The 25,756-nt window shown below is 37.4% G+C and overlaps 1 protein-coding gene across 1 annotated transcript; it reads left to right on the top strand.

Moving 5' to 3' along the window:
- Nucleotides 1-75: 75 nt before the first annotated feature.
- rsu1 (Ras suppressor protein 1) lies at nucleotides 76-23,437 on the top strand. Its single transcript, XM_005813073.3, has 9 exons — nucleotides 76-215; nucleotides 315-427; nucleotides 2,465-2,515; nucleotides 6,498-6,618; nucleotides 8,125-8,249; nucleotides 9,949-10,031; nucleotides 11,523-11,637; nucleotides 14,990-15,122; nucleotides 21,949-23,437. Exons 2-9 carry the CDS (start codon nucleotides 319-321, stop codon nucleotides 22,049-22,051), a joined length of 840 nt encoding a protein of 279 aa, XP_005813130.1. The 5' UTR covers nucleotides 76-215; nucleotides 315-318; the 3' UTR covers nucleotides 22,052-23,437.
- The last annotated feature ends 2,319 nt before the right edge of the window (nucleotides 23,438-25,756 follow it).

Raw genomic sequence — 25,756 nt, 5'->3', positions numbered from 1 at the left:
TCATTGACGTACGCGACAGACACTCGGTGTGTGTGCACGTCCGGAGCTCTGCTAGACGTAACGTATGCACTTGGACCCCTCTCCGTTTGGTCGGGCGCAGTGAGGAAAAGACATTTCCTAATAAGGAAAGGGTGTGCTTTCGGACACACTTCCGGTAGGCGGAGAGTTTGATGAAAAGTCTTGTTTTGGAAATACTTCTAAACATTTTTTAAACGGTGAGCCTCATTGATACTGTTTTTTTCTGCTTTTTCTGGCTTCTTCTGCTTTCATCCTGTTCGGTAATGTCTGCCTGCGTTTCGCCTCCATCTTTTCAGAACGATGTCAAAATCTTTGAAGAAGATCGTGGAGGAAAGTCGGGACAGGAGCCTTCCTGAGGTAGAAATGTGCGACAGGGGGATCTCGAACATGCTGGACATCCCAGGCCTGTGTAAGCTAAACGCAATTCTTCATTTGTAAAACTGGAGCAAGAAGGCTGAAAAGTGGAGACCCGTGTCTGTAGAACAGTGGGGCGGCGGGGTTATTCCATGCTCTGCTGTGGTGCAGGACCCCAGATTTCTTCCCATAAAAGTAATGCTGTCATAAATGCTGAACTCTGTGGTGTGTAAAGTCCTCTGTAAAAATGTTGAACCTTCTTTTTTAGGTAAGATTTGATCACAACATCCCAGAGTAGTTCCCAGAGTAGGCCTTTGATAGTCTTCTAAAGTGAGTACTTAGAAAAAATTGAGATTGGACTAAAAGAACAAATGATTTCAGACTTTATGATTAGGATAGTTTCAGTAGTTGTCTTTGTTACTGCTTTATTTATAAAATTAATTTGAATGTTTTACTGAAGCATTATTCTTCAGTATGCCTAGGATACCATCTGAGTAAAAGACTAGATGAGATTGAACTCTGTCATGCTGTGGCAAGAATTGTGTGCTTTCAAAGTATCACTGATGCAGGTGAAAACAAAAAAAACAGCATCAGTTCAATGCAGAGCAGGGCAACTTTATGACCCTCACTTTCTTTCCAAGGTCACAAATAGTCAACAAATCTGAGAGACTGAACCTTGGGAGTCTCTCCTTGAACACTTTCAAGTTCAACTTGAAAATGTAGCACTGAGCAGTTGGACAGAAAAAGAATAAAAATGGGACAATGCTTTCTGTGCTCTTTATTACATATATGATATAGAAAAATCATGCATATTGCACATGACCCATTATAAAACCTGTCATATGCAGGAACCCATCTAATTAGCTCAAGTGGAGCCATGATAATGGTTGACACAAAATATATTTTTAAGCAGTTCACATTGCAGTTAAGGACTCTGAACTATCTGCTAGCACGTTTCCAGAAAGATTAATCTAATTGACTGATGATTTTTCTCTGCTCTCTTAAAGCCATTTTTGTCTAAGCTGCATTCTTAGAAAAGAAATTCTTGATATTTTTGAAGTCAGGCTTTGTGTTCTCTGTTTTGCATTGCTAAACTATCTCAATCTCATGGTAGCAGCAAGTTGGAATAACTCTGTTACGCCTCTACCATTTTTTAATTCCTTTTCTAATTAAGTTGTAAGTTCACAACAAATGTTGTCTTAAGGCACTCAAGAAAAAAATATTTTTAGTTCAGTCATGCATACTGAAAATAGTTTAAAAAGTTTTTATCTAACAAGATTGCATTTAACCACTGACTTGCAGCATTCACTCCTCCTGGATGAGGACAAGGCAGCAATTGCTTGTGTTGTGTTGTTGACTTACATCAATCCTTCTTACCAAGCATTCAGAGTAAAAGGGATTACTTTGAGGAAGAGCAGTGGCTCTTCTCAGAGTAGAGCTGCAGCTCCTTCACGTCGAGAGGAGCCTGTAGAGGTGGCTCAGGTATCTAGTCAGGATGCCTCCTGGATGCCTCTCTGGTGAGGTGTTCCAGGCACGTCCCACCAGGAGGAGACCCAAAGGAAGAGCCAGGACACGCTGGAGGGACTATGTTTCCTGGATGGGCTGGGAATGCTTTGGGATTCCCCTGGAGGAGCTGGAACAAGTGGCTGGGGGGGAGAGAATTCTGGGCCTCCTTACTTTGGCTGCTACCCCTGTGACCTGACTCTGGATAAGGGAAGAAAATGGACGGATGGATAAAGAGCATTGGTCCAAGAACGGAGTCCTGTGATACTCCACATATAACCCTGAAGTGTGAAAGTATGTTCACATAAGCAAACTGGAATCTGTTGGACAGATAGGATTTAAACCAGCCTAGTGCTGTTCTCTTGATACCTATATGTTCAAACAGTTCTTAGAAAATATTGTGGTCAACTGTGTCAAAATCAGGACTGAGGTCTAGTAAAACCAGAACAGACACAAGTCCATTGTTTGAGGCCAAGAGAATACTCTTTGTAAGTTTGAGCAGCGCTGATTCAGAGCTATGATGAATTCTAAAACTATTCTTTAAAACTATTTGTGCATTTTTGACTTTTTTTCTTGTATGTCATTTCAGTCACTCTATCTCACATCACTCAGTTGGTCCTCAGTCACAACAAGCTCACAGGTAAGATGGTCCCTTCGCTTTACAATTGATAAATTAAACTGCAGTTTTTAAATAAGTAGTTGTTGCCAGAATGAAGAAAACATGTAAACAGCTTTAAAGAATTGCTGTCATTACAACAGTAACAAAGTAAAGATGTGCTGCTTACTTTGTGCAAATTCTTGGTATCATTTTTACATCAGTTAACTTGACCAGATTACACACTATTACAATTCTTGCTTATCACACAATAAATTCATTAACTTCACTAAAAAATACCCCGTAAATACATTTTTTCACACATTCACTAACAGTCAGAGCAACCAGTGAAACACAGCCAGCTCTACACCCACTGTGGCTAAAAAAATAGCTTTGACACTATAAAGTTCTGTATTTTGTTTAAATATCCTAAATAGAAAGATTTTTAGAATCTTTTGATTATTTCACATTAGGCATTGACTGTTTTAGGTCAGTTTGGATCACCAGAAATATTTATTTTTGCTAAATGTCATAATTAAAGGAAATGTTAAGAGATTTCTTTTGTTTTCTTTAGCACTGCTTAAAATTTAGAAGTTTACATAGATTCAGCTATGCCTGTCAACATTCAAGAAGGTATGGTTTGCACTGATAAACTCACCGAAACGTTCTTCATTTTGGGAGATTGGTAATTGGACGATAAATACATAAAAAATAATCTCATGCAACCAATCTTATCAAACTCTACAAATGTCTGAAAATCAGCCTCTGTTTCTTTTTGGTTGATCTACTTTTTCAAGATCTACTTTTTCTCTCACCAGCCGGCTGAGATCTACCTCATGACACGAAGTCATAAAATTGTAAATTAAACAGGTGTCAGTCAGTTATGGTAGATCTGAAATTTGGTTTGATGACCTCAATATGAGAAGCTACAGACTGATAGGAGGAACCAAAGAGCTCTGTAAAGGTAAAGGCAAATCTTCTGAAGTTGGGATATAATTAATTTTTTTTTTTTTTTTTTACCCCTCCAGGGGGTCTTTTTGTGGGCTCTAGTGTCCCTTATATCACAGTAGGCTGTGTAGGAAGACATGTGGCAAATGTCATCGGGTCCGGGAGTCGAACCCGCGACAGCCGCGTCGAGGACTCAAGGCCTCCAAATACGGGTCGCGCTAACCCCTACGCCACCACGGCACGCCCCATATAATTAATTTAATTACCCATAATTATCGCGGTAGAAGCCATTTGTTTGTTGAAACTCAATGAAATATATTTGTCCTATTTGATGTTTGTTGTGAATGATGTATACTCACGAACAAACGAGGTCATCAGTCTAAGTTTGTTGTTTATTGAACGTTCAGAAACTACAGCGGCTGTAATGAGCCGCAGCAAAGGTAAAGAAAGGTAAAATAACCCAAACAGGTGATCAACTCAAAACCACTGGTACCTTTTTTCCTCTCTCTCTCATTGTTGTTTAAGCACACCTGTTGCCGTGGCAACCGCCTTCACCCCCGCAAGAAATAACATTCAGTCCGTTATGATATCAGGTTTCCAGGCTTCCATCCATTTTCTGTTCACCCTTTGTCCCTAATGGGGTCGGGAGGGTTGCTGGTGCCTATCTCCAGCTACGTACCAGGCGGGAGGCGGGGTACACCCTGGACAGGTCGCCAGTCTGTCGCAGGGCAACACAGAGACATACAGGACAAACAACCATTAACACACACACACACCCCTAGGGAGAATTTAGATAGACCAATTAACCTAACAGTCATGTTTTTGGACTGTGGGAGGAAGCCGGAGTACCCGGAGAGAACCCACGCATGCACAGGGAGAACATGCAAACTCCATGCAGAAAGACCCCGGCCGGGAATCGAACCCAGGACCTTCTTGCTGCAAGGCAACAGTGCTACCAACTGCGCCACTGTGCAGCCTTCCAGCAGGTTTCCAGGCTTGATATTTATTTCTTGATTATTAATAAGCCTCTCATGAACGCGATGGTTGAGTAGCTAATTTAAACTCCTGCTCTGCTGGTCAGTCGGTCATTGAGTCGCCTTTTTTTTGTTTATGGAACTGAAACGCACTGAATTCCACAACACCTTGTTGAAACAATAACAGATTATTAATTTTAACACATTTTGTTGATTTAAAAAAAAAAAAAATCTTTAATGAAGTTACAAACGTTTAGGATCTTAGTGATTATTTTGATAAGCCTGTCAGAAGAGGAAGTGCTGGTCTCAGCATCCTGGCAGCGTTCAGTTTGTCACCTATTGCCGAGATCGACGTATTGAGCACGCCTGCCCTACATCTATAGCTGGACAATAAATTATTAATGTATATGCTGCCACATGGGATCCGTCAAGTAGTTCTCTGCTCCAACTGAAGCCAAATGAGTAACTTCAGACTAGCTGAAATGACTACGGTGTGAAATTGACCAGAACACTGATGAAAAGGGTTGTGATCCTCACTGCCAAATTGTGAGGATGGGTTCACAGTTACTTAGCTAACTTCTCCATCATTTGTGTACATATATTTCCTTCAGCTTTCAGATCCTACAGTTTGAAACTATGAAACATATACAAAATGTTACAATTGGCCGATTTTAAACCAAGCAGTTGCTGGAGCCACCATTGTTGTTTAGGAGGGTTACCTACCTAATGTTTTGTTATGGGGGTTTTTATTTAAAAGATTCTGAGTTGAGCCAAGTGTTATTTTTACACCTATGTTCATTGTTTTACCACAGTTAAAATCAGTGAAAGAACACAACCATGAATTCTTGGAATTGAAATCTTCCATGTTCTTCCCCAAACTATCTCTTTTTATTGCAAATTAAAACATTAACTCGTACAATAAACATTCTTCATCAGATGCCAGCAAGGTGAAGGTGTGGTTGTAATATGGGATGGTATCATTAAAGATGAAATAGTTGGACCTTTTTAGGTTGAAAAAGGTTTCAACTCCCAAACCTGCTGCCAGTTTTTAGAAGACACTTTCTTCAAGCAGTGATACAGAAAAATGTCTGCATCTTTCAAGAAGACCATTGTTTTTATGCAGGACAATGCTCCATAACATGCATCAAACTACTCCACTATGTGTCTGGCCAGTAAAGGTCTTAAAGATGAAAGAACAATGAAGTGGCCCCGTTCCTCACCAGAACTAAACCCCATTGAGAACTTGTGGGCCCTTCTTAAACAGTTCACATCTCTGATCAGTGTCTGGGAGGCTGTGGTTGCTGCTGCACTAAAGGTTGATCGTCAACAGATCAAGAAACTGACAGACTACATTAGTGGAGGACTTATAACTGTTATTGAAAAGAAGGGTGGCTATATTGGTCACTGATTTATTTTTCAAATGTCAGAAATGTTTGTCAATTTTGAATTGTATATTTATTATTCTCACTTTAACAGATGACAATAAACAAGTGAGATGGGAAAAGTTTCAGTTTAAATTCAGTTGGATAATAATCCTGCACACATAAATATTGTTTTAAAAAAGCCACAATCTCACTTTTACTTTCTTAAATATTCAGGTTTGAGAGGTTATTAACATTTTGGATTGACAGAGAGCGCTGTAGCTGTTCAACAATAAAATTAATCATCAAAACTACAACTTGAGTAATAATTGTGCACACAGTGTATGTTTTCCCTTTTTCTTTACAATGTAACAAAATGTAGATGCCTACCATGCACTGTGAAAATGAATACAAGCAAATATTTACAAAAAAACTTCCTCAAACATGTAGGTATAAAACCAAAGCAGAGTCAAACAATAACTAGATAAAACATTTAGTATGACATTCCAGTTCTTTTCCTGAACCAGTTGAGAACTGGGTCTAGCAGCAACCCTGCCTGGAGCTTCTTTGGTGGAAAACCTCTATTGAAATTCTTTAGGTTAGCACTCATAAGATTACCTCTAGATGTGCATTATTGTACACAAATGTTTTTAAATATTAATTTCACAGATCCACAACTGTACTGTTGCAGAGATATAAAGTTCTGAAAGTATTTAATTGGGGTTCATAAAATTTATTTTCCAGCTGTTCCTCCTAACATCTCAGAACTGAAGAATCTGGAAGTTCTGAACTTGTTCAACAACCAGATTGAAGAGCTCCCGACTCAGATCAGTAGTCTTCAGAAGCTGAAACACCTGAATCTTGGGTATGTGACATTTTAAGTTTCTCATGGTTGAGGCCTTTCATCATTCACAGAAACCAATTAAACAGACTGAGGTATATTGAACACTGAGGTGTATCAGGACTGCATTTCCTGTAGGGTATCCTGGTATTCCAAATGATGCAATTTGTGGTTAAAACTAGTACAATTTCATGTGTAGTAATATGTATAAAATGTGCAACATCTGCTTCATAAAAAAAACAGCAACCTGTGTTTTTATGGTGTGGTAGGTTAGTAAAAAATGTGAGCATTTAAAAAAAGTCCCTTATTTAGTTAACAAATTTAAACAAACACCAAAGCAATAATATGTTGACAATCTGTCAATGTTTTTTTCTCCAAAAACAGTCCTTTCGTCATATAATATGAAGTCTCATTCCACATAACAAAATATTTCTTACTGATGGTATTACAAATATTAATGACAACATAGGGAGAATATTAAAATACAATTATCAAAGACAGCAATACTATTGCTGCTGTAAAATTGCAAGAGTTATTGTGGCAGAGACCAGATTAATATGAGTGTGATTTGATAGAGAATTAAAGTTTTATTGTCTCTACTACAGTTTTTTTACTCTTCCCACCCACAAAAAATGAAACGTGGGTGATTTTATCTGATTGAACAAAATATCTACAACTACTATATTTTCACTTGAAAGCAGTAAAGAATATTTAATGAAATATCTTTTTATTAAATTATCTTTCCCTTGCATCCAAGCACCTGACCTTGCTAACTGGTACGGTGTCCATCAGTCCACGGTCAGCCGGATCATCGCAGCATGGACTAACTTTTTATTTACAGTACTCTGTTAAATTAGGGTCTGGAAACCGGAAGATCAGAAAGCAAAAATCTACCTGCAGACTTTAATAGCTACCCTGACATTGCAGTCATCCTGGACTGAGCCGGTCTTCCCCTCTCCTACAGAGTGATGTGTTTTCATCACTAGTAAAAGCAAACAAGCCTGACATCTGAGTAACTGTTAGGATGAATATTGTATATTCACTGTTCCTTTTGGTATACTGTTTATACTTACAATAAAATTGAATCTCTTTAATAATACTCTGCATTTTACAAACCCGTTCTCCCTTATCTCAGTGTTTACATTACATGAAGTATTTGCATATAGACCTGGCCTTCAAGTGGGATATTAAAATACACCACTTTCAAGTAATTCCAACAAAGAAATGTGAATATTAAGTAATATGCAGTTAGTCATAAAATTCAATATACTGAATATATACCTAGTTGACATCTCCTGTTCTCAAACCGAAAACCCTGAGTATCACAGAGCTGGGTAGGTGTACTCAGAGTAACTGCCTTCTACTCAGAATTTGTCTATCCCACTTTCTGAAACAGAACTTTAGAGTTTATAATTTTGAACTTCAAAATATGCTAGTCTTCTGACATGTTAATAAATGAATGAGTGAATGTTTTGCTTTAAATTGAAATTCTAGACAGGTGGGAAACTGGCTCTGTTTCTGTGTATACAGGATGAATCGTCTAAGTGGCTTGCCCAGAGGATTTGGATCTCTTCCTGCTCTCGAGGTGTTGGACTTAACCTACAACAACCTGAACCAGAACTCTGGTTCTCTGCCTGGAAACTTCTTCTATCTAAGTGAGCATTTGCAAACAGCACTGAACACACCATGTTTATTTGTGAGTAAGGTGCATTAAGGTTACAGGTTACAGAGGGACATACCATTGTTTCAGTAAAGACATGGTTCACATGTACACACTCACATGAACATGAAACTAGCATTTTGACATTTTTCCACTCTGGGGTTTGTTTTCAAAACTGATTGTTTCTGGTCTCCCAAAATGCCAGATCTGTGTGGACACACAGCCCAGACAAAAAACATTTTTGGATGCACCTAATGTCATCTATGTGTGGACTGGCCATTACCACAGATTGTAGACGGCAAAGACATGGAGTCTGCAGTCCTCTTCACAAACAGTCCTTCTGTATTAACATCTGTTCTGGGGACTACATGTTTCACAAATTTGATTCTTTTAATCTTTTATCTTCCTATTTAGCAACTTAAGAGATTCCACCGATCGATCCATCCATACATTATCTTATCCCTAGTGGGGCTGTGAGGTGTTGGTGCTTATCTCCAGCTGTTATCAATTAGTCACTAGTCGATCGATAAGATCAGTCAACTTTAGATTAATTCATTTATCAATAATTTCCAGCCCTACTTTGGATCTAAATTACCAAGTCTGGGTACCATCTGATTATCAGGAATATAATAAGTAGACGAATAGCTCAGACTCTGTTAATGTTTATATATACCTGCCTTATGAGGCTTGGTTTTAAAATAATGTATGAAGGCATAAGTCTAACACTTAAAGAATCACAGTTCAGTGCAAATTGTAAATGTTGAGAAACCAGGGTTCCTTATAAAAGCAATATTTTATGTTTTCCAGGCACCACAGTATCATTTCATAACATGATCAAGTCACTATTACCTTCAGTTGTTATAAAAATGCTATATGTTTATCAGAATCAGAATCACGTTTATTGCCATTGCCAGTAAACAAGTTCACAAGCTGTTATGTTATGATATATGGTGTTTTTCTTTTTGTTTTTATTGCATGGATATTTGCGCTAATCTGTCCCACTCAGACATCTTTTGTCCACACGATATGTGGAACATGCACCAGACAAAATAATCTGGGGACATTTTCTGGGCGTTAGTCCCAGAGCATCCAGCTGTAACGGTGATGCCATGATGATGCACTTATTATTAGTTTTTCTGTCTGTTCAAAATTGACTTGCTGGACGATATTTGTCAATTATTTTACCATTATCATCATTCTTATATTTTTAATCTTTCAAATATTTGACCAGCCATGTTTTCTGTCATTGTATCTATGCTTCCTTCTCCTACTTGTGTCAGATGCATTTTGCACTTGCAACAAACGGCTCAGTTAGGAGAGCACCGCCCTTCACAGTGCGGAGACCAGTGAACAATGTGATATGGCAATAATTCAGTATTTTCTCATGTCTAGTTGTAGTATTGTTTTATATACACTAGATGGAAGCATATAATATATAATAATTAATTTATACTATTCCTTTACATGAAAATACATGTAATTTGTTGTTGTTCTGATACATCTTTTATTTAAAAATCTGGCTAAAGGGGGATTTTCATTCAGAAAGTTTATTTTAAACTATTGAGAAAATGCTCAACATTTCATTTAAAATTACATGGAGCATTCCAGATGTTGTTGGAATGGGGCATCATGTTCATTTGGAATAAGTGGGAAAATTAATGCTAATACACAACCATCTTATTTCTGTTTTCTAGCCACTCTTAGAGCGCTGTATTTGAGCGACAACGACTTTGAATTACTTCCTCCTGACATTGGGAAGCTGACAAAACTGCAAATTGTAAGTTCAACCCAGTAGTACTAACACAACTTGGACTGATAAGGTTTTCTACCATCAGGAACAAAATGAATGTAAATACACAAATGTGTGGAATAAAAGTCAGTCACCACAGAAAGTGCTTATATTTGTGAAGGTTGTGAGGCTAATCCAGGTTGCCTACAACCTGGATTAGCTGAAACACTGTGACAGAGCAAGATGCTAAGGATGGGTTGATTTGGTGGTAGATCTCTATCTGAACATGTTCATTACGGTGATAGACCTTGCATTGCTTGGAGGAACTTCTCATAATCTTAAGGATTCCTTTTATTCAATTCAGTTTATTTTTATTGTGCCAATTTATAACAAATTTAGATCAAGGCACTTTACAAAAAATCTTTTCAATTCAACCATACATACATTGCAGGTGATCCTAGTTAGTTAAGTTCATTACATTTAGCCTAAAATGTTTCTATCTAAGGAAACCCAGCAGATTGTATTGAGTCATTGACTTGCAGCATTCGTTCCTCCTGAAGGAGCACGTCACAACAGGAAGAAATTGATTGAATTCAGTGAATTTACAATGGATACACCCACAAACAAGCAGAGAGGAAACCGGTTTGGCAGAGACTGTATTGTTGAGAGATTGCACTGCTGGGTTGCCTACAACCTGGATTAGCTTTTTAAAATAAACTTTCATAACATGATAAACATCAACAAGCAAACATTTGAAATGTAAATATTAATTTTAAATGTTAGTTATTTTGTTCTTTTGGCTTTGAGCACTTTGGGGGTTGATTCACAGTGGTTTACTTAGTATTATTTTTGAGGTTTGCTTTGTATTGTTTTTGCTGTTGGAGTAAAATTAATTTATGTAAACTTAAATAAGTGAAATGCCTTGACACACTGATGGATAAAGAAAACTGCTTGGTCCTTTGAGTGGAATATAGTTGCTAAAACAATCTGTGTAGATGTTTCAATCCCTTTTCAAGTTGGCAAACTGTCCAAATTAAAGGAGAACTTGACAGTCACAAAGCGGATAACTGAGGGGAAACGTGTGCTGAGTCCATGCTTCACATTCACGCCTTCCTGTTCACCCTGTCTGTGACTTTGCTGAATCCCATAAAGAACAGCTGCACCACCAGCCAGGATTTCAGTAAAATTGACTAATTGAAAGTTGAAAAAATGCTTAGTGGGGACAGTCTGATTTTTACGAGTTCTTCCCTAGTTCAATTCAATTTAGCTTATTTAGTGAGGAGGCAAAGTGCAATGAACATCATTGAGGAGGGTGGGGCACCTACCAAATTTAACGATGGGAACACACTGACTTTACAGGGTTGATTTTTAAAAAGGTAATTTGTATAAATAAATCTGCTCATTACTTTGAGACTGAAGTTGAGAAATATATGAATGTCCATCTGTGAATGTCTGATTTAAATTTATAGGTGCTAAAACATTTGAGAAATTGTGTGATGCTAACATATTTTTATCCTTATCTTTTCTTTGTGTGCCCAGCTGAGTCTCCGAGATAATGATCTGGTCTCGTTACCTAGGGAGATTGGTGACTTGGCTCAACTCAAAGAGCTTCACATCCAGGGCAACAGACTGACTGTTCTGCCTCCTGAACTTGGTACTCACAAAAACATTCCCACAAGCACATCTTCTCTTCTTTCATCAATACCTCAAACTAATGGTAGCAAGACTACATAAAGAAGTATCTTAGCAACTGGGAATTTTCTTTGTTGATTTTTCAATTTATCATCATAACATGGCAAACTATGCAGAAAAACTTTACTCCACTTCTATACATAATTTACTGTTATCCAACTTTGTTAACATTTTTTATGTTAAGTGCCAAAATCTTTTAAAGACGCACTGGTTTCTAGTAAATATTGCAATGTGTTTGTTGTACTGGCTGCATACATTGATCACTCACTGTCAAGATATTTCATTGTTTACCGCATACCTTCAGGCTTACATGGTTTGAACAGATAAATCTTTTTTTGCCTCTTTACACCAACAAATTCAAGCTAACTACACTCTCTATACTAGATTCTAGATTTCTTATCAGAAAAGAACTATGCTAGTAGAGTGTTGCATTTAAAGCGCTCTACACTACAGAAACATTCACTCAGACACAGAATTACAAATTATTGTAATTTTGAACAACTTGTTGAAAAACTGACTAGATTAACAAAAACATCTCAGACTGCAATAGATCTTCTGTTCTCAAGTAAGACTAAAATAATTGCCAAGGCATTTAATTTTTTTGACTGATTTGTCAAGTCATAATAATATTCTGTTCTCAAGAAAGCTAGTAGAACAGAGCTACACAAAACTATACAGTGACTCTACTTTGTATGATGTCAAACCAAACTTTATATCAAAGAGCCATAGTAAAGTCTTGAAAATAGCAGACTGGGGCAAAATGCTAACCTCCACAAATGTAGATGTCAATTGTGAGTTATCAATAAACTTAGAGGTGATGTCCTCCTTTGCCTGTAGGGGGAGGCATAGACCTATAAAGAGGAACAAACTACCATGGTTAGATAAAAATGAATAAACTTGTTAAAATCTCGAGACTTGTTCAAGAAATACTTAAAATCTAGCCTATTTATTGATTAAGATTTACTCAAGCATGATATAGGCTTACACAGACCATAAGAAAAGCCAAAGCAAACTTTCTTTTTTATCTCTATTACAGAGAATGTGAATGGCAATAGGGAAAGAGTGCTCCACTGGATGAAGGATGCAAAGATCTGTCAGCCCAGATAGCAAAATATGAGTGAATCCACGTTGAAACGTTAGACTCCAATGTGGATTCAGTGTTTCTGCCTGACATTGAAACGATATTGAAAGTGGTCGGTGACTTGCATGTTGAATCAACATTAGGGTTTCAACATAACTGACACTATATCAATGTTGATTCAACCATCTACTAAATTTGGATCTACATGCATATTTGTGTTAATTTTATTTTGAATCAAAGTTAAGGAATCAATATTGATTCATGTGCATGTTTTGGTCTGATAGTTCTACGTCATAACATACCTTTACAAGTTTCTTCACTGGTGTTAAACATGGAATTTTGTTGGCAGATCATGGGTATTATGTTGTTCAAAATTATCTTACATTGCCATATTTCCAAATATTTGTCTACACAAACTTAAAAAATGGCAAAATGACATTAATATTACATTTTATTTATGAAAACAGGAATAGATCTCTAAACATATTTCACTCCTTTTTGACTGTCGGAACAACAGTCTATTTTCCATGGAAGAACAGTGTCCAAGAGGTTAAGCCTTGTACTGTATGAACTTGTGAACTCAGTCCTGAGGAGCTTCTATCGCTGTGTGGCGGAGAGCATTCTCTGCACCTGCATCACCATGTGGCACAGCAGCTGCTCTGCTGCTGAGAGGACGACTCTGCAAGTGGGCGGTTAAAACTCTACAGAGGATTGTGGGGAGCACCCTTAGCTCCACCTCGGACCTCTACACATCAGCAGGAGGAGGGCGCTCCTCATCATGAAGGACTCCACCCATCCTGCACACAGTCTGTTCAGCCCCTTCCTGCAGGCAGAAGGCTGAGAAGCATCCAGAGCAAGACCACCGGACTGAGAAACGGTTTCTACCCCTCAACCGTCAGACTCCTGAACTCAAGCTGCACCTAACACAGCTTCAAGTTACTTTTTAAATGTTAATATTTACACACCTGAGTCCAAATTTTGTACCACAAACAAGCAAAGGTGAGCTGGAATGCTAATAAAAACATCCTTGAAATATCTTCAGACCATCAGTTGCATCCACCAAATATTTTCTCTTTGGTTTTTTAAAAAGGTGATGGAAAAATCTGACAGCCATCCATCATTTTAACATTGCACACACTTGAGCACATGGTGCAAACGCTCAGACAGTTTCAACCTTAATTGCTTTGTATAATTTCTGATAGAATAGGAAAAATTGCACATAAAAAGTTCAATGTATTCAGTTTGAAAATGCCACAATGTGGATTACCTGTTCAACTGAAATGGAATGAAAATGAACTGCAATTAAATGTAGGTAACATTTTAAAAATCCATGGGTAAAAACAGATTGACGGGATTTTTTTGACACTGTTGGTCAAAATGACAGACAATGGGAAAAGTGTAGGCTGATCTCTATTCCAAACCATGGACATTTTTGCCATGTAACTTCTGCCTACTACTTCAGGGTTGAAATTCTTTGGGAAATGGCCAAAAAAACCCAACAAGAATTCTGAAAAGGTATGTAAACTTATGAGCACAATTGGATTTCCTCATATGCAACACCCAAAAAATATCAGAATGGATAAATTTGAGTATTGACTAGAGCAGTGGTTCTCAAATGGGGGTACGCGTACCCCTGGGGGTACGAGGAGATACTGCAGGGGGTACGTGAAGCTTTTCAAAATATCTTTAAAAAATCAGTAGGCTCCTCATAATAAGTCTTGGGAAAAATTATTTTGTAAAAAGTTCAATAAAATATAAATGTGTGTTCATGCACTGAATTTTATATTCAGTATTTACAGGGTATTTACAGCACTGTACCTCTTTTTTATTCCAAAAATGTTTTGCCTGTGTCAGGGGGTACTTGACTAAAAATATATTTTTAAGGGGGTACATCACTGAAAAAAGTTTGAGAACCACTGGACTAGAGAAATATTTTTTGATGTTCAATTGGTGCAGATCAGATGTATGTCAGAATTTGTTTCTAACAAATGGCAATCAGATGATTTTATAATTAGCTGTGATACCATACTCTCCAGTGGAAACCTGAAGTTCGCAGAACTATTTTACACCAACCTGTTTTACATTTTCTGCTACAGCTTAAAGTTGATTGGGTTCAGATGTTATGAGGTACATGCACTGGTAAAAAAAACTACTTTCAGGCACAACAATCCATAAAGATAGGGGATAGTATAATCAAAGTGTTATTGTATTGTTTGTGTCTTTATGTCTTCAGGTAACCTGGATTTAACTGGGCCTAAGCAAGTGTTCAAAGCAGAGAACAATCCATGGGTCACTCCCATCGCAGACCAGTTCCAACTTGGTGTTTCCCATGTTTTTGAATATGTTCGTTCAGAGACCTATAAGTAGTAAGTACAAAAATACACATATATTTCTGTTTTTTGGTTTCTTGTTCTCACCTGAACTATTTCTAGATTTTTATTGTCCTAACTTGGTCTTGACACACTGTCTGGGCTTTATGTTAGAAAATGTAAATGCCTCTGCAGAATTTTCTCATTTTCATTAAATTCCACAGATAAACAAAAAAAAAAAAAAAATGATGTACAAAAACAAAAACAGATAACAGGGTTGCTATACCCTTGTTAACACATTTCTTTGTAAATATACTGAAGGCAAAATAGTTTAAGTTTTCAGGTGTGGATATTTTATTCTAGACATGTAAGTGTTGAAAGGCAGAGCAGCTCAGAAGGATGCTATTAATTCCTTGTTCCAAGCAGCACAAAAAGCTACAGAACTGAGAAGATTTCACATTGTTGCCCTGAGGCATTGTGTGGAACTGATCCCTTCATTGTGTGACTGTGTAAGACCAGACCTTGTTTCAGCTATGTTTGTTGCCACTTTATGCTTGCATATTTTTCTGAACCTTTCTCTCTTTACATAATGAACAGCATGCAGCAATTCTATGTTTCATTTAAAGTAGGTCATATGAAAGTAGCATAGCAATCATAACTTGGATTGTAATATTCTTTATCAGAGACATGAGTTACTTTATTTTGTTTCTTACACATCTATGCATTTCAAGCCTAAATGAAGCCGATGAATCTGGTTGCCTTCACGTGTCAAGGCCACTGTGCTTTACAAAACACAATATCTTTATCAATTCAAAACTACATCTAAGAAACATGCAAAAAGCGAATTCAATATAACACAGGACCTTTAACTGTATGGAGCACATCCAAGCATTGCATCTCACCATATTTGAAAGATCAGCAAATGGTGATTAGACTGATTGATTTTTTCCATTCATAGCTGCCTCCTTTCCTGTTTAATGATTCATAACATATTTACTATGTGATTCTGGCTTCACGCTTTCTAGCAGAGACAGAGAGGGAATATAGCATTTAAAAAAGGATAGTTTAATATTATGTTCAAATAATTTTTTATATCACAATTATGTAACTGTTACCTTCAGTTATAAAAATGCTGTAAATATCAAATATAACTTGAAAGAAATGTACAAACACACCTTACATGACAACCAGATCTACCGGTAGATTTTAGATTGCGCCTTCTGCTCAATTTTCTAAATCTCATATAAACTCACATGAGATAATAAATACCTTTTTCTGTAATATTATCTTTCATTAGTAAATAATTGTCCAAGTAAATTAGATGAGACCAATTTGATAAATTTGAAACAGAATGTCAGAAACCTACATCATACCTGCCAACATCTGCTGATTGTAATGATGAAGGACTCCTATATGTATTAGTGCAAACCTACAAAATAAGCTGCCCTGTGGAGTCCAGGGACATGACCACCAGAAAAGAAGAAATTAACTCAAAACAAGGATGTGTTTTAAGTGCAGCTTGAATGTAATTTCTTTCTCTGTTTCAGCTGTTTGTCTTTGGGGCCAATAACCCTTCTCACAAACGTAATCTCTGAAAACAGCTCCTTTCTCTCATCTTTGTGAAATGATTTTACTGTTCACAAAACAATGTAGCAAAGCATCATTTTACATGATGCAGCTATGCTTAACTGAAGCAACATTAAACTGCTATGAACAAATAAAAAACAAAAGCATAAAAGACATGAGAAATCATCCCATGCTGGTTCTATAATATTTGAATTTTAATCAATTGACAGCCATAATAAAAACATTTAGAACTCATTAACTCACTTCATTTTTTTAACAATTAGATTAAACATGTTTATTATTTTATAGCCCAAGTAATAGAAAATAAAATGTATCATATCTGTCAGTTGTCCTCTAAAAAACTTATATGCACTTTTAGTGGAACACTAAACTGGTTCCAGTTTAGTGTTTAGTCTCATGGAGACTGATTCCAGTTGCTGTTGCGTACTGGGAGACTACATTACCTGCTTTTTGAGCCAAACAATGTCAGATAATTTCTTGCATTTTAATTGGTTGTTGGCAGGAGAGGCTTGCACAAAGCAAGAACCACATCGGCCTGCATATTTATACTTCAAGCTTAAGCTCAATGATTAATATAATGCTAGAGTGTGATTAATCTGATTACATTTTTAATGATTGAAGCACTAATATCAGTCTGTAATCTACATTATAAACATTCTGGGTAACTGCAACTAACTGCAGTGTTTAGACAGTTTTAACTTTTGCCTCTGAGGTTTAGGAGGCAAACACACTCAGGTTGTTTGTTACCTGCAGTTTAGCCACCCGTCACCTGGACATCTATCTGATGACAGAAGAGAACTCATTAACTCACAAGCTGCCCCAGCGCAAGCATGGCGGCCTCTGTGTTCACCCTCTGCTCTGCAGTGCATTCATGCTGAGTGAGGCACACGTGGCAGGACACTTAGTGTGTGTGGGCGTGTGTGTGTTTGGAATGGGGCAGTGGAGGAGTTTTGTCGAGCAAAATTACAAAAATGTGTGACGCTGCCAATACAGGCTTTTAAATCCAGACATTTGTTACTTTGGGTTGCACACTAATAATTTTCTATTCGCAAAAAAATTATGTGGGCTTTTTTTAAGATGGGTTTTCCTTATTTTTACAACTCTTCCTTTGTAATCTTTTTGTCTCTGTGTCTATGAGGAATACTGTTAAATCACTTGGCACTATTGTTGAAGATGCAGTAAGTCGGCTTCAAAGAGAGGCCATCAAGTCATTGACCTTTGGCCTCGTACACTTCACTCACAAACACATTCACACGTTTAGTTTCTAACTTCTTAAAAAGACACACCAGAGTAATAGAAAATAGAAAACCAAATGTTTCTTCTCCTTGCTGACACAAACGCAGCTGTGTGCAAAAAGAACTGACTGGGCTTAATTAAGCCAACATGGAATAGGAGAACTCCATAAAATCGGCCAGAGGAATCGAAATCTATTCCCCTCTTTTCTTCTGCTGCTAATTGGTTCTTGCAAGTCAAGATTTGAGTAGCAAAATAGCCATGGACACATACACACATATACACACACCCACACCCACACACATGCAAATACAAAAGTGGTAAATTATCCTATGTAACTCAGCTTTTTGATGTTTAAAGAAATGAATATTTGCAGTGTAGGTCACTATCTCTCCAGGTTCTTCAGCACACAGATTAGTGAGTGAGCACTAAGGTTAGCTATGTGACACATAGATATGTAATAGATATGTAATACTACTTTTAACATTAATGAGAAAATGAGATTATACAACAAACAATAAAAACTAAGAACATATATATTTTTAAGATTATCTTCTAAATATAATAAAGGAAATTTATTCCCGCTTATATTACATCAGGGGTAAAGGACTTTGCAGCAATCCCTCACCCTGAGCATGCATTTAGCGACAGTGGAAATGAAAATCCCCCCGTTAACAGGAAGAAACCTCCAGCAGAACTAGAACCGCTCACTGTGAGCTACTGTCTGTGTATAGAAAAAAGTAAAATGTTGATGTACCATTTTTATTAGTAATAATTCTCAACCGCAAATTAAATTTTCATTAAAAAAAAAACATGTCAAGAATATGTGGACTATAATGAAATTTGGTGCCTTCATTGACAAACATTCATTCACACAACCACGTCAGTGAGGAAAATACTCATTTGAACACCCTGTGACTTTGCAAGTTCTTCCACTTAGAAATCATAGAGGGGTCTAAAAGACACAATTTTAAAAAAATCCAGGAATCACAATCTATGATTTTTAAAAATAATTTATTTGTGTGTTACTGCTGCTAATAAGTATTTGAACACCTGCCAATCAGCAAAAATTCTGGCCCCCAAAGACCTGTTAGGCCTTCTCTAAAAGGTTCACCTCCACTCCACTTATTATTCTTCACTAGCTGCATAAAGACTCCTGTCCACCCGACACAATCAGTAAGACTCCAATTACTAATATGGCTAAGACCAAAGAGCATGTTGAGTCTTCTCAAAGACACCAGAGACAAAATTTTAGACCTTTTTTACCAAGCAGTGAGCTGCTTGGTAAAAAAGCTGCTTGGTAAAAAAAAAAAAAAAAGCAGCTGAAAAAAGATCAACTGTTGGAGCAATTATTGGAAAACGTACAAAAATGTACATACTGTATTGAAAGACATTTCATTGCAAGGCTCCTGTTGGATTCACTCCTCCCATTCTGCTAGAGGAATCTATGGCTGCTTTGCATTGGTACATGAGTGGACGTGAAGAGGAGGAAAACTGACGCGGACCAGTAGTGTGTTTAGGTTATCATTAGCTGAAACTAATAAGCTGAATCTGTCATGAAATCATGACAGATTACTGGTGTTCATGAGTGTTGCCCAACGTGTTTAACTGGCATGTCTGTGTAAAAGCATTCGGCAATAAAATTAACGACAACAACAACAGCTATCTTATGTTCTTTGTAACAGCTCCAATAATAATAAATAAATAATAAGTAATAAAAGTATCAATGTAAATATATATGATTAAAAGGTTAAACTAATGGGAGTGTAGCATCTTTATGGAATCTGGTTGTTCTGCTTTTGAAGCTGCTGAACCTTTTCCCAGAGGGCAGAACAGATCATGCTGAGGGCAGAAGGGGTCTTTTGTGATTGGCTGAGCCCAAGGGTGTGTTTGCTCACCGGGTTCTGGGAGATGATTGTGTTGAATGCTGAGCTGAAGTCCAGAAACGGCATTTGCACAGGAGTATTCTTCTCCTCCAGGTGTTTCAGGCTCAAGTGCAGTGTGGAGGAAACCGGGTTCTCTGTGCAGCAGTTGGATCTGTAGGCAAACTGGAGCAAAACTGGAGCAGATCAAAAGAGGGGGGAAGTTTGGAGATGAAGTGATCCTTCACCAGCCTCTTGAAACACTTCATCATCATGGGATTGAGTGCACCAGGGCAATAGTCATTCAGTGATGAAATTGTGGGTTTTGTGGGCACTGGAATGATGATGGCTGTCTTAAAGCAGGATGGAACGACAGCACAGCTCAGCGAGGTGTTAAATATGTCAGTGAGGACGTGAGCCAACTGGTCAGCACAGTTCTTGAGAACCAGACCTGGTATGTTATCAGGACCTACTGCTTTATGCATGTTGAGTCTTCTCAAAGTCATCTGAACATCAGCTGTCTACAGTCTAAGTATCTGTTCATTTGGATGAGGAGTGGATTTTCTCACAGGAGTGTTGTTGCGGACCTCAAAATGACCAAAGTAGTTAAGTGCATTCAGAAAGTCTGTTCTGTCCTCACAGGACAAAGGAGCAGCTTTGTAATCTCTGATTGTCCTGATGCCTTGCCACATGCGCCTGGTGACTCATGGAAAAATAGGGTAGCTTAGGATACCCTAACCCAGGTCTCACTGTCATTGCCCACATAAGCGCTGAAGTCACCCAACAGAACAAGGGAGTCCGCAGGAGGGGCAGTCTCCCTCCAAAGACTCCAAAAAGGATGGGTAATCCAAACTGTCAGAACCCGTCCCCCCACTCTTAGGTGGAGGCAGGCTCCCCTCTCATTCACCAGAGTAAACCCCACCGTACAGGCACCGAGATGGGGGGCAACAAGTATGCCCACTCCTGCCCGGTGCCGCTCACCATGGGCAACTCCAGAGTGGAAGAGTGTCCATCCCCTCTCATGGAGACTGGTTCCAGAACCAGAACCATGCATTGAGGTGAGTCACTACTCTGGCTTCCTGTGGCTCAGAGGATAGACTTTAAAATACTGTTAGTTTATAAATCACTGAACGGCTCAGCACCACAATACATGGTGCTAAGATCTGCTGCTGTTGTATCAACCTTCCAGACCTCTCAGGTCGTCTGGTTCTGGCTCTTCTCTGCATCTCCAGAACCAGAACCAAAGGAGGAGAAGAAGCTTTCAGCTTCTATTCACCACAAATCTGGAACAAACTTCCAGAAAACTGTAAAACAGCTGAAACACTTTGTAAAAGTGTTTTTATAGCATTTTCAGTGTGATTTTTAAATTGATAGATTATTTTTATTTTCTTAACAGGAAGTTAGATTCTGTGCTTATGACGACATGTAATGTTTCTTGATAATCATAATTACTCCAGTCCTTTGTTTGTCTTGTTCTCAAATTGTAGTTACTCCTGATTACTGCACACTGCAGTTTTTCCTGTTTAGTTGGGCTTTGTAAAATACAAACAAACTCTTTGATACTGATATGAACTAAAAAGAAATGTTTTGGTTTTAACTGAGTCAAAGCCTAGAGAGAGAGAGCTGAAGTAGGTTTGTTAAAGACCCCACCTGAGCTTGATGTACAGTAAGAAGTGGACTAACAAGGCTGTAGGGAGGAGTAAGAGAGTCTGGGCTTTTCCACCTCACTGAACCTCCAGCCTGGTGTATGTTAGACACCCAGGGGAAGAAAGTGTGACAGACAGCAGTGGCACTGGAGGACATTGGCCTGTAAGTGTGGAACTGGCACTAATAAGTGAATCACATTAAACATTTGCAATCACTGAGAAAAACTCCAACCTAAGTATTTTTATTGCTTTTAATAAACATTTTTACTAATGTTATTTTCTTTATCAGATACTACCTGCTGATGATGATCACACCTCTTTGTGCCAATATTCCAGATACTGGAATATCGGCAATATTGCAGTATTTTTTTCTAATGACGCTTATACACATTTGTGGGCATTATTCTGTGGACTGAACGATTTGACTTATCATTTTATTTGCCAAATTGATGAACAAATTCTTACAATTTTTACAGAATCAAAACATTTTTCTCAGATCACAAGCATGAGGATTTTTAATCTGTCTGCTCACATTTCTTCTTGCTTTGTTCTCAGTCTCTATGGTAGACACATGCAGGCTAACCCAGAGCCTCCGAAGAAGAGCAGTGATAAGAGCAGGAAGATCAGCCGCAAACCACTGGCTGCCAAGAACAAATGAAGAGGAAATTGAGCATGGAGATGAGCCTTCACCTATCAGCCAAACTGTCTGCTTATCATCTTCCTGTTACTTAACAAGTTAGGATGTTTTTGCATGTCCTGTTTTCAATCTTCAATGGTCTTTGTGCATTTTTGTTTCTTTTTGCTTTATGTGCTAATGAAGTAAGCTTACATACATAAAGGGAATTTTACATTTTTAACACTTTGTGGAAAAAATATCTTGCTTTTGAAGAGCTCTATGCCAAATGAAAAAGACACATTGCTTAAAAATACTTGTGGAAGACAGCTGCTAAATGACTCTACACACTATTATCACTTCTGCACTTTGCCATAAATGAAAATGAAGACTCTACAGTATTAAAATCTGAAAGATCCCGGTTACCAGCTGTGTATCCTCACAGATCTTAAATCGTTATTTTAATCTGTGTTGTCTGTCTACTGGTTTTTCCAGTTCATTACAATCCTGTTACTTCTTATTAGCAGCCAGAGTGAAACACCAAGAAAATCTGAGGTTAAGAATCCAAATTAGGCTTAAATTAGAGATGAGAGATGATGCTTCTCCTAGTTCCTTTGTCCAGTTTAAACAGGTATGGTATGACATCTGCTTTGCTTGGTTTCTTAAGCACATGCTTCACAATATGCTGCATGATCACGTTCAAGTACATAATCATGTACTTTTAAAGTAAAGTCTGAAAGTCTTTACTTTAAAAGCTCCTAGACGTCTAACATGTTGTAAAAGAAAAGACTGAAGTGTTTAAAATATTTACCTGTTATTTCGCTCTTAGTTTTCATTTGCTTCTCAAATTTGAAATTTCTCTTACTTTTTACTTTTATTACAAATATTATGTTGCCAGCTGGTAATAATCACCAGCCTTGTTTTCATATTTGTGTGTCTTTTCAACCAGTAGTGGCAGGTTTTGTAGAGCAACCACAGATAACATGAAATACGAAGAAAACACAAATATTAACCTACTTGTTTTTTATATACATATATAAACACATGAATTCATAATAATACCTTAAAGCTTTATGTAATGATCTTAGTACATATAATTTTTTCATATTTTGTCCTAAATGAGATGCGGGGCCTTGAATGTGAGACCGCAGTGACGTCTACCGCTGGGTTTTTTCATTGAGCTCGGATTTTCTGAAGAGTTTCAGACCTTCATGACTGGAAACTAATGAAGCTGATGAACTCTCACTGCATCCATTCCACTGTACTCACAGAATCCCTTTGATTCTTCTCATTTTTACCTCTGTGCCTTCAGATATATTTCATTTTATATTTAATGCTTAGTCAGTGGTTAGAACATTTTTGCTTTTTGCCTCAAATAAGTTGAAAAAATTCCATATTTTGCTTTTGTCAATAAACGTTTTGAGAAATTGACCAGGGTTCATTGTTTTGCTTTAAGTTGTAACTTATTTTCTGTAATTTTATAATCAGGTCAGCTCATTTATCCGGTCATTTCATGTAATAAAAGAACATTACATAGAGCTAATTATTTTGTATATGGGTTAGTAAAGAGGTTTACTGTTTACTGTTTCATTTCTTAACAACTAGACCATTTAGAGCACACTACCTGCACATTATCCTAGTGATTTGTTGTGCTGCTGTTTCTCTAGACAGAAGCAGGAGACTGATCATTACTGTTGGGGTTTAATGTCTTATTTTTATGTTTATTTTTGTCACCATAAGTGATATGATCTATGATCAGTAAAATCGTTAGTTTTGCCTCATATCTTTGAGATACCTCAGATAAAGGAAATATGACTTACAGCAGTAATCCTCAAATGGTGAGCCCTGGGCGATCTCTCCTGCACACTCATTCCATAAACAGAGATTTAAAGAAGTCCTAGAAAAAAATCACAATCCAATTAGTTGAATCGCTTCAGCAAGTCTAAGGTTAGCTCAGAACTCCTGAGACCTTCATTTGTCACAGGTCAGTCAGACATATTTTCTACGCTGTTTTCCAATAAATAGTGTGGAAGCATTTGATAGCCAGAGCTAGGAAATGAATAGAGGAACATCAAAAAATGAGAATGTTTCTTATGAGGTTTATATCTCATTAAAACCAAAACAGTAATCTGTTTACAACTAGAATTACTTGTGATTTTATTAAACGTTTTTAATGAAACTACAGGCCAAACCAATAGAAACTAGAAACATAACATTTTGCAGGTATGACACCCATTCCTTGAAAACTTTGGTGAGCATTTGGACTTTAGTCTGGATATTTCACAAACGTTGGGGGTAGAGGGATTGATTTGCACATAGTATGTCATTGTTCATATGACATATGAACAATGACATATGTTTGGAGGTAACAGTAAAACAGCAACATCTTGCAGTATGTTTGAGTGTCTTTTAGAAGAAACAGTCAAAAGATCAGTTTCTTCTTATTCCTGTTTATTTTGTTTGTTATATTACTAGATTTAAAAAGATAGTGTTCTTGAAATGAATTCCTAGTTCTGCCAGCTGAATGCTTCCATAAGATACAATATGACATTTGTTTTGTAGAAATGATTTACAGTTACACATGGACTTACAGATGCTAACAGTTTAAAAGTTACTGTGTTGGTGCCTAAACTTGGTACTTAGTGCTTTCTATCTCAATCCATAATTCATTTTACATTTAACAATTACATTATTCTTAATGGTTGCCATGACATAAACACAGTAATCAGCAATGCAAATCAGTCATAATTGCAACACACAGCAAGGTTTCTGGGTCAACGTTGAAAATTATACTGGAAAGTTGTGCACATGTTTGAACAGGGCTTTCAATGCAATTCAAATAACTTTATAACTCAGACAATAGAATTCTTAAAATTGATGCTGCTAATATAAGCAAGTAGTAAAATGTGTAGTGTGATTTGTGACTCCAGTGTGCAGTAATTATGTAGCCAAAGTTCAGAGTTGTGTTGGGAGGGTCAGCTGGACACTGACTGATGGCTCTGTGTTGAGAAGAGCCATCACTCAACACATGATGTTGACAGTTGCTTTTGACCCTGGGGACAAAAGCAACTGTTCTCCTCTGGGTCTTGTAGTTTGGACAGTACTGTAGCTTATGTCCAGGACAGAGCCGGCTGACTCAGGGTCCAGACGGTCATCAGGGTCCAGAAAGATATGGACAGCTTTTCTTAATATTTGTTGTTCACAAATTGTTGCAAGGAGTCCAGGGTTTTTTACAAAAAAATCTTAATGCTCTGTAGACTTCAATTTTACAGAGATGGAATGAAAACAGCTAATGATGGAGAATGTCAAAATGTTGCTTATCAGTGAGCTGTAGAATGTGGACATAATTTGCTTACTGACATTAAAATGGTTAAACTTTTTCAGGCTATATTGTTGCTGTTACCACACTTTTTAACAATTTTCATGGTATGGGATACAAGATTCAGTGGGTTGTCAAACACTCTACCCAGATACGTTCACTCCGTTCCTCTCTCCACAGGATCACCATGTCTAGTTGTGGTAGTGGACTCAGCCAAAGCTGATCATTGAAATCATGCTTTTAACTTAATGAGCTTTTTAGGATGATTCAAGATAGGCTGAAAAATGACTTGCAAAATAATTTCAGAAACTTTCTTATTTAGGTCTAAACTGTCTATTGCCATTGGTCAATACTCCTCATTTCATTGAGTTTATAGAATTCTCGTTTTCTTCTGAATTCATCTCACACTTTTCCAAGGACACAATGAGTCC

This window comes from Xiphophorus maculatus, chromosome 21 (genome assembly GCF_002775205.1).
Source record: "Xiphophorus maculatus strain JP 163 A chromosome 21, X_maculatus-5.0-male, whole genome shotgun sequence".
Lineage (NCBI taxonomy): Eukaryota > Metazoa > Chordata > Actinopteri > Cyprinodontiformes > Poeciliidae > Xiphophorus > Xiphophorus maculatus.
Note: the sequence above shows the minus strand (reverse complement) of the source record. Positions and strands in the feature narration are given on the sequence as shown.